The sequence below is a fragment of the Anthonomus grandis genome, chromosome 1 (genome assembly GCF_022605725.1).
Source record: "Anthonomus grandis grandis chromosome 1, icAntGran1.3, whole genome shotgun sequence".
Classification (NCBI taxonomy): Eukaryota; Metazoa; Arthropoda; class Insecta; order Coleoptera; family Curculionidae; genus Anthonomus; species Anthonomus grandis.
In genome coordinates this window covers 8448686-8467188 of record NC_065546.1, presented here as the reverse complement: position 1 = coordinate 8467188, position 18503 = coordinate 8448686, and the positions used below count along the sequence as shown (strand labels likewise).

Genomic DNA, 18503 nt, shown 5'->3' with positions numbered 1-18503 from the left:
GAAAAAAAAATTGTTTTTATATTTTAAGAATCTGTTTATTTTTTTTAACTAGTCAATTAGATTTTACGTGCATTACAAAATACGAGTATTATTATTATTAAACTATGTATGTATATAAACCAAATTATTTTCTAAAAAACTGTTTTTTTTTAATTTTTTTAAGAAATACTTGTAATTATGTTACAATTTTTTAAAATAAATATGTATTTTATGATACAACAATGTTCTTTTATAAATTATATTCAAAAGTAATTTGTATTTTTAATTGGCATAAAAACCAAAAAAAAAATATTTGTGCTAAAAAAGTGATTTGGCACATCTCCAGATAAGCGCTAATTTACATACCCATTAACCCATTAAAATTTATAAAAAAAATTATGAACAAAAAAAACCTTTTTTTAGTAACAACCATAATGCTTTAAAAAAATAAATACGAATGTTACACGGTTTTTTGTGTCTCCTGAAAAATTTGTAATTTGGCATTTGTGTCGTTCTGCCTTAAACACGTCGATATATGGAGCATATGCATTAGCCATATATGTATAAATACCATAGTCCATATCAGTAGAGTAGCTGTCTTAGCTAGACTGCGCCCTGCTTCTCGGGTACTTAATTATAGAATATTATTATTGTACTACATCTGTAAATTTTGAATAAAAGACATTTATTATTATTATTATATTATTATATATATGTAATTTATACATATATGGCATTAGCAGTCTAGGTATATTTAATAAGAATATTCTAGCAAAGTTAAAAGTTAACTTTTTACAATCACTTGCGCCACCTGCAATCAATTTAGCAGAGCTACGAGAGAAATGTACTTACTTACTGTCTTCATGCGTCTTGTCTCTTATTAATCACAGTAGATGGCTCTAGCAGTATAATAATTATAATAAATTTAAAAAAATATATATAATTCTAGTTTCACAGAAAATATTATTTTATAATATTAGTGGGCATTGACTGAATTACATATTTAAACAAAATAAATGAGAGTTAGTATATTAGCCGTCATAAAACATTCAGTTTATTTTAAAAATAGAAAGGTTTGGCATGTAAATAGAGCGTTTTTATGGAAACTTGCGACTAAAAACAGATAAGTAAGTTAAATTATGATTTATCTTTATCCTACTAAATGAAAAGTTTTAGCTTCAACCATGCCACTGAGAAATATAAACTGCAAAATGCATACATGTAAAATCAATAAACAGTTAACCATTTTAAAAAATCGGAAAAAATTTTAAACAACTTAGCAACATCGCGTCATCATTTATACCACTCTGCGCAATGTCTATTTCACTCCTTCTCTGTCACGAGCACGTGGAGTCCTATTCCCCTCTCTTAATTATTTTAGCGCAAATGTGTGCACGGCTCGCACTTGCTGCCAGTTCATTCATTTTTTGACACTGACAGAAAGCGAGTTGTTTAGTGTGAAAATTTAAAATCAATTTGTTTTGCTCGATCTCCGTAGGTGTATAAGGATAATTCAATGAAATTTAACAATGTAGCCTGAATACAATATAAAAAATGTTGTGGTATACCGGTACGCGGTATCTTGTTTCGTGTTAATAATGTAATTAAACTCCTGCTGTGGTCATGTAATTTTTTTCAAAATATAGTGCAAGTGGCTTAATATCAGAATAACTATTGCAAAATGAATAGAAAATACGTGAATAGTGACATGGACTCCGGTTTGGGAAGTGACGAGGACCGTAGAGGCTCACGAACCAAAGAAGAGAAACAACTGCATAATCAACAACTCCTCAGTGGATGCTTCATTGATGCTGCATCCCTTTCAGACGAAGCAGAAATGGTAGACCAGCGGAGAAACGATGAAAGGCGTCAAGGTGCTTTGGTATTCCAGTCCTCTATACCTCAGTTTTCAATGCTCCAAATGTCTGACTCAACAGAAAGAACAGTTGAGTTTCCTTCTAGTAGTTGTGCGGGAATCTTTCCAGACACTTCAACCCCTTTTAATTCAATAGTGCAGCTAAACAACACAGAGGAACAAGAACAAGCAAGAAATAAGTCCCCTTTAGGGTTTTATGTGGATTTAAGTCAAGTGCTGGATACTCCTAAAACACCACCTTCAGCCACCACCAAAAAAAACATTTTTTCAATGGTGATTGATTTTGAAGGACCCAAGAAAGATAAACCAGTTAAACTAAGCTCTTCATTTGTCTCTCACAAGAAATCAAAGCCAAAACCGAACCTTTTAAGCAAGTGTAATGGTAGTGGTAGTCTCTCTTCAAGTGTCAGCTCAGTAAATTCAATGTGTATGGCCAGCACAAGTAGGCAAAGTGAGGAGCAAGACCCAAGACCTAATATCTCAAGCATAACAGTCCTCAGTGCCTCTCTAGTTAAAAATCTCTCTATATCCTCTAAATCATCAAGTGATGAATCAAGTGATAGAAATGTTATTGAAAAAAGTGAAGATGAACCTCTTGGAGAGTCACTTTTATTACAAGACTGTGAGGATGAAGGATGTGTGTCTACAAATGAATTAAATATTAAAACTGCAGATGAAAATAATTTTAAGGACAATGTTAGATATGAAACCACGGAAAAGAGTCATAGTCAAGAAGGTGACAGAGGCCAAGTGCATGTAGATGATTCAAAGTGCGAGGAGCAAATTCAGGTAAGTCGCTATGAAAACTGAATATTAAAATAAAGAAATTAATATTGAAAAAGTTCTCTTATAAAAAGGAATATATATTTTCCTAACAGGTGTATCGGGATATTATTGCATCTTTGATGGAAAAAAAATTGCTTCAACAGATAATTTCACTATACTGTAGAAAATTTCTCAAAATCTGGCTTAAAGGAATGTGGGCGCATTAGTCCAGTTGAATCTTTATTATTACAAAATTTTCTTTTAGAGGTTGGTGAATTGCATGATACAGTTAAAATAAAATTTAATAAAAATATGCAGAATTCGGGTTTCTTATGGAAACATTGATGTTTGGAAATGGACACCAAGGTCTGTCTTACCTTGCCAAATCTTGTCTTACCTTGAGACTTTCATTGCTGTATGTTGCATGTTCAGGGTTGCATTAGACATTTAAAATAAAGTTGAATAAAAATATAAAGTATTCTGGTTTGTTGTGGAAATTCAATATATATTACTCCCAAGCCTCTCTTACCTTGCCAAATTTTGTCATACCTACTTTTCCTAGGTATATAATTTTGCATGGGTTTTGTGAGAGCTAATTTAGAATAAAATATATATACATTCTCAAATTTTAATAGCAAACATGTTTTTAATAGAGTAGGCTTAAATTAACCTAATTCTTCTTTTGATAAAACTTCATTGCTTAATACTCAAAAAATAATGAATACTTAAATAAGTACTCCCCTAATTCTTTTTTAAGTATTTGTTAATATTTGCCTGTAAATATGTATACCTATATCAATTATTCAGAATATATAATTATTACCAGATTACTCCAAGATTATATATAATTTATTTCTATGTTAAAATATATATACATGGAAATATTAATTTATAATCATCATGGTAGGTGGTAAAAAAGGTATAAATGCTTTATTAGTTTAACAAATTTGAAAGGTGAGTATTTAAGTTGGTAAATAAATAATAATAAACAATAAACATATTGTTAGTTACAAAAAATAAACATTATCTTATTATTATATGTCCTTTAAAAATGTATAAATACTAAAAAAATTTTTAAATTAGGTGCATTCTTTATTATTTCTGGAAGGGCATTAAAGATGTGAACTCCCTTACAAAATAAAGATTTTTGTAAGGCTGTCGTTTTAACTGACTGTATGTTATAGTTTTGCCTCAAATGAATATTATTAGTCATGAAGACCTGATCTTTTTTTTAGAAAATTGTTAAAATATCTTGGTGATTGTTCATGCTCTATTTTATATCTTAAAACCAAGTTCGTCTTTTTAATGCCCTGCCCGACAGACAACCAGTTTAATGCCTGTAACATGCGTACTATTGGGGTATATTTATTACAATTAAGGATAATGCGCATTATCTTATTTGGCTGCATTTGCAGTCTATTGTGTTTTTGTCCATTGTGACAAATATTTTGAAATGCGACGAAAAAACCCAATTTTTTTACTGAGTTTCTTACATAGATAATCTACCTGATTAGAAAAACTAAGCTGGGGATCCAAGAAAATACCTAAATATTTTATTTCAGAAACAAAATCAATTTTAGAGCCATTTATATTGAGGACTAATCCCAACTCGGCATATTTTTTACAATTTGTCTTTGAACTTATTACCATGCATTTTGTTTTTGATGTGGTCAGTTTTAATTTATTTTAGCAAAGCCAGTCATACATGATTTTCAACTCATTGTTTTTTTTTTTTTTTGATTTGATGATTTTGTTTTTTATTTGATATTTCCCTAAAATTATTGCCTGCTTCACAAATAAGGGTATCATCTGCAAATAAATTTTTTAATGCTACATAAATGTCATTAAGATAAGCAATAAAGAGTAGAGGACCCAGCACACACCCTCCCTTGCGGGACACCCCATTCGTTTTCCCTTTTACTTGAAAGCTTTTCGCCCACTTTGGTCATTTGATACCTGTCACTTAGGTAATCCTTTATCCAATCCAATGCACTGCTACTTACATAACTTACACCATACAATTCTAATTTTCTTATATGGATACCACAATCAATTGTTTCAAAGGCACCCTGCAAGTCGACAAACACGCTAAGTACCACTTTATCCTCATTTTTCTCCTTATGTTACATTGCACACACATATTGTAGAGCCAATTCACAAGAATGTTTACTCCTAAATCCAGACTGTCCCACAAATAATAGTTGATTACTCTCAAAATAATCTCTTAGTTGTTGGCATACAATAGTTTAAATAATTTTATCAACAACAGGTAGTAAATTAATTGGCCTAAATTCGGCTTAAGTCTTAGGGGTTTGGAAACCTTAGGTATGAGAACTATAACACTGGTTTTTAATTCAAACGTTAACTTTCCTGTTTTTAAAGAAGTATTTACAATATAAAGAACAGGACAGCCTAAAAGTGGTTCTTTACTAATTTGATATTTAGCAATTCATCACTAGTATTTTTATTCTTAAAACCATACACAGTCTTTTTAATTTCCAAGAAACTAATAGGTTTAAAGTTACCAAAGCTTTAAGCACAATTTTTTTCTATATTCCAGTCAATTTTGTCTATACTATTTAAAATTTCACTTACACTATCAACATAAAAATTATTAAAATTTTCTTCCATTGGTCCATCATATTTTTCGCAGGCTATATCAGTGAAATCTATTTATCCACTGTTATTTCCCACTATGTCTTTTAGTGTTCTCCACATCTTTTTTCCATCTCCTTTACACTTGTCAATGTTTTGATCATAATATTTTGTTGTTTCAGTGTGTAATCATGAAGTAACTCCATTACGTTGAGTTTGGTATTCTCTCCAATCTTCATTATTTCTTTTCAATATAAATTTTGTATATGCTCTGTATCTATTACTTGGTGCCTCTGTGACTGCTCTTGTAATCCACAGATATTTTGTTGAGGTTGAGATGTCTGTACGGGAGCTATTTTATTTACTGCCTTTTAAATGATATTTATAAAATCCAAGTATATGGTGTTTATATTAGTAGAGGTGTAATTCCAGTTTGCTCCTATTAATACGCTAGAGATGGCATCACCAACTTCTCTTGTAAATAAATTCATTTTTAACAGGGGTGTTCACTAATTCTAATTTAATACCAATTATTTCTTGGTCACTTAATAATGGAAAATCTCTTGGAACTTCGCTGGCATTAAAATCATAAGTATATTATAAATTGTGTGGACGACTTATTAGTAATTCTTGTTTCTTTTTTTACAATTTGTGTAAGTCCAGCTGCTTCTATAATTTTTATTAATTTTTTTGTGTCACTGTCGTTTTTTATGAGGTCTATATTCAAATCTCCCAAAATCACAGTCTTTATGTTATGAAAAATGTCATCATTAAGTTTTATGTCTTAAGTAAGTTCCCTTTTTATATGCAACCTTGTAAACAGTGCCCAATAGCTGTAATCAACTGCCTCATTGCAAGCTATTCTAAAGTTTAGGCCATTTTTTATGTAAATAAGGGTACCACCAGTGTGTCTGCTGTTTGAGTAGCAAATCACTATACATGATAACCAGGTACAGATACTTCTATACTATCTATATACTTCTGTATCAGCAATTTCTGGGGTAATATGGGTTTCACTTACACAATCAATGGGTTTCGACTCTGCAACAATTGTTTCACCTCTAAAATGTGAGCCCTTGGATGTTTATCTGTAGAATCAGATTCAGTATATATTACGGTAATTAACCAATTTACAAAATAAATATAGTATATAAAATATTGAACAAAATAAGATTTTATATTGCAATAAAGCACTTGAAGTATTAGTACTATCATTAAATATCTAGCATAAATAACAGGTAACAGGTAACATCAATAAAATTAAATAAAATATAAGGACAACAATGGTTTAAAACAGAGTAACTGCATTAGAAAAGAAGACACACTTTAAGCAAAGTCAAGATATAAAATTATATTGCACTTAAGCAGATTCTAAAACTCGTTAAAGTGAACTCAGAGAACAATGAAACAAATCTATACTGACACTATTTGAGTTAATCATCACTATCATTCTACCTATTGCACAGTTTTCACCATACAGTGTACGATGTTGTTCAAGGTAGAATAATCTAGTCTGTCTGAACACTGTAAGGAGGAACATTTAAATTAAGCTGACACAACAACTCAGGAGACTGTATTACATTGTTAAGAATCTTGTATGTTGTGACAATATCGCAGTTTTTACGTCGAGTCTCCAACTTTTCAATGTTCAGCAATCTATACATTTCACTGTAATTAATATCAATACAAGGAATATTAAGCTTGTAAGCAATGTATCTTATGAATTTACGTTGAACTTTTTCTAGACACATTATATATTTAGCATAATAAGGTGACCATATACATGAATTCAACTCAAGTTGACTGCGAACCAATGAAAAATACAGAAGTTTGATGGAATCAATACTGCTGAAATCATGAGTGTGCCTCTTAATAAAACCCAACATTTTGTAAGCCTTATTACGCATCAACACACTATCTATTGACAAAGAAGCTTTGGGCGTGTTCTTTAGTGGCTATATGTACTGAGTTTTAGATTTAGCTTTTTCCTGTGCCCGTTGATAACACACGCAGTCCCTATCAAAAACAGTGTGCCCAAACTCTATGTTTGGGATCTTCAAAATCTGATCTGCCGTTCTAAGTTTGCCATTCTTTTTTCAATGTTTAGTCTAGGATCAACCAATATAACACATTCATTACAATACCAAAATGAATTGGCACACTCATTAATTGTTTTATACAAATGGTCTTTCAACTGCACGCATTGAAAATGGTAATTCTGACTACAAAATTTGCAAGTAACTAACTTTGAATTCACGATAAAATTATCGGCGCAACGAGCACTGTGCACTCGCTGACATCGCGAAAACGACGTACACATTTTAATTGAAAAATTTATCACGAAAAAACTAATTAAAAAATCATTCTAAAAATAATTTTATTTGAAAAGGTACATTTTTCTATTGAAATTACTTTCCTAAACATTGGACATGATATTCCATGTATCCTTCAACCCATTTTTACTTATTTAATAAAAGAAATAAAAATAATTGGAAAAAATAAAACCAATATACTAATAATAGAGAAAATAATTTTCTAAAAATAATATAAATCAATTGCATATTACTTCTTCTAAAAAGATTGCTTGAAACCAGACTTAAAGGAATCTGGTTACAAGCCTAGAAGAATCTTTTTAATTATTTTAAATTAAAATAAAATCAAATGCAAAGCATGCAGTAATCTGCACATTATGAAAAAGTCTGAAAGAAAGCACACTCAAAGGATTTGCTCTTATTCTTGCATAAAAGTTGATATTATTGTGTTGGATTCATGGTATACTATATCTTTTTAAGTAAAGTTATTATATATGTTGAAATTAAACCTGCGTTCCTTTCTCTTATAACCTAAAAATTCTATTTTTCTTTAAAAACCCAAAAAACAAACTTAGTGACACCCCTCTAGGATGCCAAGAAATAAAAAGAGGTAAATTTAAAGAAAAAAACGTAAGGCACTTAATTAATAGACATAAATTACACGCTTCAAAGGCCAAACAAGGTCGGTTGTATTTTAAGATAAATGTTGCATTGTTATTTTTTCATCGATTTTTTGAAACTAAAACTGATTGAAAAAACAATTAAATTGGCGAGGTTACGCAATTAACTTTACAAGGAAACACACAAGTTAAGCTCTAGACGTGTACAAATTAGCCCTGTAATTCCACTATGACATCACATTACCCTATTTGGTAACTGTACAAAACTAGACGGCGGCTCTTGTTGCCGGCTGTTTTACATTACATGGATATTTTTTTAATCTATAAGGTTTCGGTTTTTTTGTAACAGCCGTGACCCTCATGATATATCGACTACAACAATAAGGTTTTACGGATTAATTAACTTAATGCAAAATATCAAGTGTGGGATGAGGTATGGTAATTTGTTCTCGAGGTTAATAGTACGCTATAACCTATCCTTTTTTTAAATATTTTAGTTAACTTGTTAAAGTAAACATAATCTAATCTTAAAAATCAATTTTGTCAAACAACATTGACTATGCAAGGTTGATTTTTAATTATTTTTAAATCATATAGTTAAATAATTATAATCAAATAATTAAGTGCATGTTTAAGCGTTAACCCTATTGCAGTTTTGAAAATAAGTTACGACGGTAATAAGTTGAGATAATTTCTGTCATAAAAAATTTTTTATTGGCAATTTATTGTATGGTTTAACCAAGACTTCACCCTATGCAAAGTATTATTTTTCATGAAAATAATATTTTTTAAGAACCATATTTCTTAAATTCTCCAAATTTCTCAGAATTTATTTTATATTTAAATCATGCCGTGTAGTATTTTTAAGCTCAAATCTATTTGTGATCTTTTAGCTTGTAGGTATTTATAATGTTCTGGTTTTTTAAGAAATTTCCTTCACACTCTCAATTGATTACTTTTTTTTTAATTTTGGAGATTATATAACACTATTGAAAGCGCTAATGGGTAATGGATCATAATCTATAACATCAGTATTAAATCTGATTGTAAGAGAAAAAAATTTCTGTTCTCTGCCAAGCGTAAGCTTGAATGAAAGCATAATCAATCCTTACTGAGTCAAACAGTGCTATTTTCGAGTTTCATTGCTCCTTACTTAAGATTCACTAAACAATGAATTATGTCTGTATTAATTCAGGTATTGTAATAAGTCTAAGAAATTCAACAGTGTTGATCCATGAAATGTATATTTAAAATGTAGTTGTGTAAAGTTGATTGTTTATGTCTTAGGTAACAGGTAACACATTATCCTAAGAAATCTAAACTACTCTAGATTCTGAATTGAAGTATATAGGTACTGTCAAATTAATAATTAATAGATGGGGCAACTTTTTCATGCATAGAAAGAAACATTGTAGCTATGCGTAAATACCCACGTATTTTTAAAATAATCACAAAAACTAAAATGAATGCACTTTCTTTAAAGCAGTTGTGACTAAATGTTTGTCTTTAAAATTCAAAAATGTCATGATTCCCTAACAAGACTTATGGTTTGTCAACCACTAACTTAATTGCCTGTGTGAATGATTGTCTAGTAGACTGGATTTACACTGATCTTTTCCAAAGCATTTGACAAAGTCAACCATAATTTTTAACTGAGATTACAGGCTTATGGTGCTTGATCTCCTGGGCCCTGTAGCACAACCACTACAAGTTATACAATTGTAAAAATATTTTCTACACTTGTAATTTTTCCGTAACAGGACAATCTTGTAATCACCTGTGCGGTTCTAGTAATCACGGAAGATTTTTTACATATGTAGACGTATTCTGTAACACAACTTCAGCACTTGTATATTTGTATTAAATTATTTCCCACAATTGTAAATAATGTTCTACCGATTTATATCAGTGGGTAAATTCGGTAAACGCAGTATTTTAATATCAACTTTCTCACTGTGAACATTAGTTTTCGTTCTCGGTAGGTGGTCAAGTGACTCGGAAAGTGACAATGAAGGTGCCCCCCACAGGGAATACCGATTCAACATAAGAACAGACTTTAATTTTCTTAGCGATGGCGAGTTCAAGGAAAGGTTCCGTCTTAGACAGCAATGTTAAAGGCTTGTTCGGGATATTGAAACCGCGCTAAATAATAACACAATTCGGTGGTATGGATTGACTCCACAGCAGAAGATATTAATTGCTCTACATTGGCTAGGAAATGGAGGTCAGTAGCATGGCGTTTGCGATATGCATGGAGTTTCAAAAATGACTGTGTGCCAATGCGTACATGACACTGTTAATGCGGTAAATGATATAAAATTTGACGAAATCGTGTCATGGCCACATAATACATTGGATATTATTCAAATACTTCATGGCATAGCCGGTTTTCCCGAAGTATGTGGTGCTGTCGATGGAACACTGATAAATATAGATGCCCCGACTATAGACGAGCCAGCCTTTGTAGATCGCCATGGTAAACATTCAATTAATTGCATGGCTGTTTGTGGTCCTGACCTAAACTTTTATTATGTTAGTGCTAACTGGCCCGGTAGCGTTCATGACGCAAGAGTACTTCGTAACAGTCATTTATTTCGAAGAATGGAAAATGGTTGGAGACCCCATCCTAATTCGGTGGTTCTGGGACACTCAGCTTATCCGCTAAAACAATGGTTGATTCTACCAACATATGAAAATCCACTAAATCAAGCCCAACAGGATTTCAACAGAGCTCACAAACGAAGAAGAAGAGTAATAGAAAATGCGTTTGGGATTTTAAAAGAAAAATTTGTTTGAACTACCTACGCGTGAGCCCTGTTTTTGCTGCAAATGTTTTCAAATGCTGTGCCACTTTATGCAACATCTCAAAAGGTGATGGAGACGCGGATGATTTCATGGTAGACGATGGTGAAGAGTTATCAGACAATGAAGAAAATTATGAACATCTCGATGACAATCACCTGTTGGAGCGCAAGCTAGATTAGGCGAACTGATTAATTATTTTAACAGAAACAACAGACTAGTAGTAAAATATGTATATAGGGTGCTCTAAAATTTATTAAAAACGTGTTTCATTTCTGTACTAAAGTTCAAAAATATACATCTACAAAATAAAGATGAAAATATTTATTTCATTTATTAACAACTTTTATTAACGAAGGATGTTCAATTTGTAGTTTCAGCATTTCATTTTTATCGTCACTTTCACCCGTGCTTTCGACAACTTTTCTCTTTCCTACAATTGAAAAGTGGAAATTAGAAATGGATAGATGGATGGATTGGAAATGGATTTGTTATAAAATTTTGCATTTTGCTGTACTTTTTATTTCAAAAGACACATAAAACCCATATACTAGTCTATACGAGTTGATAATAACGAATGACTTACTGGCTTTCCTTGAAGTAGATGGTCCACATTCATGTCCGCTTGGGTGGACAGTCCCATTTGGTACAGGCGTTTCTGTTGACTGAGTCTTTTTGATGATTGACTTGGAGATTCCTTTCCAACAATATCCAAAATCATCTTATCTATTTCCGTTAACATGCCTTTCCCACCAGTCCCTGTTTTTTTCGAGTTGTCTATTTTAAGCTAAAATGTGAAATAGTATATTATGTCATGGTGTATATTTTATCTATAATGGGTTTAGTACCTAATGTCAAAATTACTTGTAAATAAATTATGTTGATTGCTCAATAACGAAAGACTCACCATTGCAGATTTTTTCAAATTCTGCCAGACAGTATCTCTTACGTAGGTCCAATCCTTCTCTACTGAAACTAAGCATATACTTTGGGCTACTTGGGCTATTTCCTACCATATCTCGACTTTGTCTTGCTTTTTAAGTCTATCTGAGAAAGCACCAAATAGAATTTCCTTGTTTTCTTTAATTTTTGTCAAAAACTGCATTTTTCTTTCGAAAATAATTTGTTTAGACGACATTTTTACTAACCGAAATCAGCCTTCTCACTGTATCGCTTATACGAACGAACAAACTAACAAACAACCCATAACTTTTAATTCTAAACAGCTTAAACTCGTTTTAACAAGTCTGTTATACATATGTACGCGTAGTCCTACAATTGTAAAAAAATTACAATAGTAGTTGTTTCTGATGTGTTACTGAATTCATCACGACTTGTAGGTACGGTAAATTAATTGTAACTTGTAAACTTGTAACAATTGTAGTGTTTGTGTTATAGGGCCCTGGTACCATTACATAACTGATTAGCTTATCCATACGTCAGTTGGATAAGCTAATCAGTTTATTGATGTTGATGTCAGCTCTGGGTAATTACCTTGCATCTCTTCTTTTCACTGTTTTTTATCCATCATATAATAACCAAGTTGTCAATTTCTCCTGTATACCAATAATTTGAAAGTTTATAAATCCATTATTACAGCTAATTCTAACAGTGAGGAGCAATACACTGTATTTAAATAATATATGTCGATTACATCACTTATTGACAACTAAACCAAGAACCCTGATAAATTATGTAAATATTTATAGATATTAGTAAGAAATTACAATAACAAATGGCAACTTTTAGGTTTTAAATCAAAATAAAACACACCATTGTTTTAGCTGTTAGTATATTAAATGAATTCTCTCAGATAGTGTCTCGGTACATTAAAACCGTTGAATAAAATATTTCGCGTTTGTTTAAACAATAGGAATGCAATAAGAAGTAATAATTCTTCATATATAGTGCGTATAAATGCGTCGAGAATATTAATTAATTATTTAATGGTTCGTACCACTTTTTTGCGCCTTGTTGCAGTCTGAAAGTGGATATTATGTGTTGATGATTTACTGCTTCATTTTATTTGTTTAATAAAATGGAATTTTAGTGAGTTATTAGTTTAAGTTCTTTTTTTTTTGGTTTTCGTGTCTGCATGGTAAGCCGCTGTATTTTTAACGAAGTATAATTTGATAACCAGAGTGGACTTAATTTAATTAGGGTTGAGTAGAAGGCGTGTCTTTATGAGCTTCATAATAGGTGGTAATTGATACAATTCGTAGTAGGAAATATGTGCTTAGGGCTTTATAGAACTGATTGGTATGAGATTTTGACAGCTTGACCTTATTTTATTAGATTATGTTTACTCTTTTTAAATTGCTTCAATCAGAATGACACCAAGAAAAATATTAAAAGTTTTACATCAGTGATTAGTCATTCATTCGTATTTATTTATGTTTTTATCGTTTAAAAAATATTAAACTGTGTTAAAAATCATTATATTATATTTATTGATTTTTGTTGGTTCAAGTTAATGCATTTACTTAATTTAATACTTCGAACTTCAAATTAATGCACAATATAGGTTAAAAAGTGTTAAGATGCAGGGTATTTAAATTAATTGTTTATTTTGAACCTGTCAAATATTCCTCATTTCATATTTGAATGTATTTCACTGTATATCTCTGTATTTATAGGCCATATATATATTATGTATTGTTTTATTGTTGGACATTATTCATTTCTATAATTCAATATACCTTACTCAGATATGCAGAAATTTACATACATGAAGAATTGAATTTTGAAGCTATATTTTGAGAGTGGTTGGTTCTGTTCAGTGTGTTCTGGTTTTCATATTTAGGTATAAAACATTTATTGTTTCCTGATATCCTGTTTTGAATATGGAGGATCTAAAAGCATTTATTCAAAAAAAAAAAACAAAGAATTATAATCAATTGGAATTAAAATATTAAATGAGACGAAAACTGTTCAAAAGTGTCAGAGAAATGTCAGAAAATGTCAGTTTTGCATATGTTTTATTATGAATATTTTAAATATCTTTTTCTACCACTGTGCTGCTCTTATATAAAATACTTGCTTTGCACACTTCCCAGGGTTTGTAAAATTTCAGTTACGCAGTAGTGCATAAAAAGACTTTTTCAGACACTAGTGCGTAAAAAGTGTATTGACGTTTGACATTCAATATATAATTTGTCAATTTTTTTTTACGTTTTTTTTATGCATTAGTGCGTGAAGTAATTTGATATTTTAGATTTTTTAAAAAATATTTTCATGGATTATAGAAAAAACGTCTTTTTTTATTCATGGGAATGAAAATTTCCCATTCACAAAAAAGAACCATTTTACACACTTTACATAAATAACTATTTTCTAATTAAGTATTTTTTAATTTTGTATTTTTGGCCACAGTCTACCCGTAACTAACATATTCCAAAATAACTTCTACCCCACCTTTTGCAAGGTAAAAAGCCCTACTGCCTGAACTATAAAGGCGTACATAGACAATTGGCTTTTATAATACACGTCGTTAGTGGCAATTTTAGGAATTGAAATATGTTTTGCAAAATCAATGCAGATGGCTTCCTTTTTGTTGCTTTTTTTGCAGCTTTTTTGGCTTGCCTTTTCCTTGAATAAAATGCCTCAGCCTTTCTTTTATGCAACTCGTTCATAACGGTTAATTCTCTAATTTCATCAGTATCAAACTTTTAAGCTTAATTTGAAATTCATCACACGTTGCGCATGTGTCACTTCTAGGGTATCCAAAAGCATTATTGAATTTTTTATTAAAGATTGTTCTGTGCGTTTCATACGAGACTTTAGCATTTAGATACTTTTCCTTAAAGAGGTTAAACATCTTTTTGATTGTAAGTTCTTCTGGTAAAGAGGTCTTTTTTGTATCTTTTAGACTATAGTGGCTCTGACGACCCTTAAAACTTTTGATGTGGTCACATACCAAACCTTTTGTTAAGTCGTCCAGCTTCCTATGAGTTGCACTATGCTTTCCACGTCTGTCCTTAGGAGCTGCACCACTTCGTTTAAGGCTTTCCTTTATATAATTTATTTTATTTTTTGTAATCCCATGAATGGAACAAAAAGCTTTGGCACACACCGGAATATCACCATCGCGAACTCGAACTCGATACGCATAACTTGCATCATGGAAACTGGTAGTATTCTCGTTTTGATGAGGTCTTCTTTGCTGGACAGGTAAGACTGTAATTAAACCAGCTAAATAATAATTTTGCTCAACGTGAGAGCTCAGAGCATTAAAATATCTCAATATTTCTGCTCTTTGCGCCTCATTAAGTACCTCAAAGCACTTTAATCTTGAGCAATTACAAGGCTTTCCAGCTTCATGAGTGGATAACTTCAACATTTTCAAGACCTTTGACATCCGACCGGTTCTCTTTCTTTTTTTTTGAAGGCATAATTTTGTTCTCAACGGATCCCTCCGAATTACTATTAGCCATAATGGTTTATTATTAATCGTACAGACAAACAAGAAGTCACACTTTTGCGGTTACAATAATACTGGCACGTTTTCTAAAAATGAATCAGCCGGTTTGTTTACATGACATCGCTGGTTTTTTCCCTGGACGTTTGGACTAAGCTGGTTTTTATTCGGTACGCTATATTTTAGATACTAATTTACGCAAGACTACGGTGGTTGTTTCCCGATTTTAGTACTCTAAAATAAGCGTCTTCATTCGAAGAATTCAATGGCGCCTCTACCGAGATTTTCAATAAAAAGTGACATATCTGGTTTTTTCCCTGTACCCTTCATTTAGCTTCTTGATACATTAAAATTATATATAAAAAAATTATGTTCTGTTATACATTTTTGAAAAAATACATTTTTTTACATTACAACAGGCTTGCTAGTGAAATATTTAGGTACTTTTTATGTTGTGCAAGGGATAGGATAATAGTTTTTACTCGAAAATAAAACATAATATAAGAAGAAATGAAAAAAAGTCCTATTTTTAGTTGCTTTATGCACAGATGAATATAAAAGTTTAGAAAAGTCTTGCGTACATTTAATAAGATCTCTTCCCAGTGTGCCCCTGTACTTTTCTTAATAATTTATATTTAATCGATGTTTTCATTTCTACAAGATCATCCTCAGGATTCTACAATTTACGTAATTAACAAATTAAAATATAGAAATTTTGTTAAAAATACTATTTAATATTCTTCTTCTAGTTCAAAATCGATCAAATGTAAACTGTGATGAAGACCCATCAACAAACGGAACCAAATTGCAAATTAAATTGCAGAAATATTAAACTTAAACATTCCCAGTATATTTAAGAAAAACTACCTGCGCAATATAAAATTGATTAAAAAAGCCTTTTTGCTATTTGCTTTATAAGACAATTCGTCGTCAATATCACGAAGTTGCGTAACTCGAAAAAACGCGAAATTGAGTTAAGCCCGTTTTTACATACCACATTACATGGCGCACAATATCACGAAGTCGCGTAACTCGATCCTTTCTACGTTCTGACTTACAGCATATTAACTGACAGGCGTATCTAGATTTATTATAAGGTACAATTTTACAAACAGACTTAACTTAAGTTACGCCTCTTTGTAAAATTTAGAATTCTCCATATCACTAGTCATTCTAAGGCGTATCTCAGTTAAGCGCCACTTTGTGAAATTGATTAAATGTCGGTGTCGACTTACACTATTCGGCTTATCTCAGAATTTTCTTGCCAATACTTGCATATTTTTGTTTTCCTAGGAGTGATCGAAATTTGGAATGGAATTTGGCAAACGTGAATTTATTGTTCGCCATATTGAAGTTCTGGAAACGGCTACCAAAACTACCAAGAAAGAGCAGTCTCGAAGACAAAAAAGTCACAAATATTTTTTGACATTGAATCACAAAAAATACTTGGTGTGTAAAACATTCTTTTTGCATACGTTGGGGATATCCGAAAAAACAATGAGAACTTTGCTGACAAAGGTAACTTCAGGTGGGGTACTAGAAGGGGAAAGAAGAGGTGGTAGACAGGCAGTCAGGGTAATTGAACGTGATAATATCCTTCGAACTGCAATTTTAAATCACATCCAAAGATTTCCCAAGGTAGAAGCTCACTATGTTCGTGCTAGTTCTAGCAGGGAATATCTCCACCCCGAATTAACGGTATCAAAGATGTACAATATGCTTCTTAAAGAATTAAGTCCAAATGAAGAAAAACCTTCAATTGATTTGTATCGTAAGGTGTTTAGATCTTTAAATTTGTCTTTCCACCGGCCAAAAAAGGACCACTGCTCGTTATGTTTGTCCTACAGAAAAGGACATCCAGCTTTAAAAGAGAAGATAATGGATAAGTTCAATAGACATGTTGCAGAAAAGACTAAAGTAAGGGAACTTAAAAAGATTATTAAAGAGAAGGTGTTAGCTGGAGATAGCACTATTATATACTTCAGCAGGTAATTTAATTTCCACAGTCAAAAGAAAGTGCTCTATTTTATAAACGACGTTTAGCAAACTATAACTTTACTTTTTACGATATCGCTTCAAAGGAATGTCATTGTTTCATTTGGAGTGAGCTAAGTCAACACCACCGAAATAAAGAATCTTTATTTCGGTGGTGTTGGCTAAGTAGCCAAAGAGGTGCGTCGGAAATCAGTTCATGTGTGTTCTACAAAATACGACTCTAAAAAAACTATTAAGTCAGTAGCCTTGTTTTCAGATGAATGCAGTGGGCAAAATAAAAATTCTGTCGTTGCTGCAATGCTTTTGTATGCAGTTGCTAATATATAATTTCTTAACATAAAAAAACATTATAAACCTGAGTTTATAATGTTTTTTTATGTTATGTTTGTATTTAGATCTAAAAATTACTTTTTCTCATTTATTTTTATAATAATACCTTTATTAAACATTTTGGTTTAGTTTCTTTAAGCACAATGTTTACTTATTTTGTCGCTTTTTATGTTTTCATATAAATTGATTAATAAAATAAAGTATATTTGTCATTTTAATTATGCGGTGTCTCTTTTATCTATGGTAACGTACCTAGATGTTCAGAGGCGTAACTCAAGTTTTGTCTTATCAAATTATATTTATCAATTTCACAAACTGGCGTATCTATTTTTTTGCTAAATAACTTAAAGTATAAAATCTAATATGCGTTTTGGTTATCATGAATAAATGAAAAGTACTTATACATATATAACTACTGTCCAAAACGAAACACCGTGGCTGTAATGAATTTTCGTTAGCATTGAAGCAAAGATCGTGAAAAACTTTAAAAGCATCTCCTGAAAAATGACAAAAAATTAGTTACGCCACTTCGTGATATTGACGACGAATTGCTTTAAAATACAAAAAAAAAGAGAACAAACTCTATTTTCTCGATGTACTAAATCGATTTTTAAAAATTTCAGTCATCCTTTCAAATCAAGTCGATGAGAGATCCTCGCCGAATAGCCTGTTGAGTTTCGCTAATTTTATCGCATGTTTACCTTCATCTCACGTTTTAACATTGCACCTTTCATGTCTAGGCCCTGTCTTTCGTCGTTCAACCGTTTCGTATTTTTTCCAGCAGACTTACCGATCTTGAACAGTTTAAATTT

General features: G+C 31.3%; 1 protein-coding gene across 1 annotated transcript in view; it reads left to right on the top strand.

Moving 5' to 3' along the window:
* The first annotated feature begins 1399 nt into the window (after nucleotides 1-1399).
* LOC126745866 (uncharacterized) overlaps nucleotides 1400-18503 on the top strand; it is a 103685-nt gene continuing 86581 nt past the window's right edge. The window contains exon 1 of the mRNA XM_050453930.1: nucleotides 1400-2644. Within this exon, the coding sequence (XP_050309887.1) occupies nucleotides 1661-2644 (984 nt within the window). The 5' untranslated portion in view covers nucleotides 1400-1660. The remainder of the gene's footprint in view (nucleotides 2645-18503) is intronic.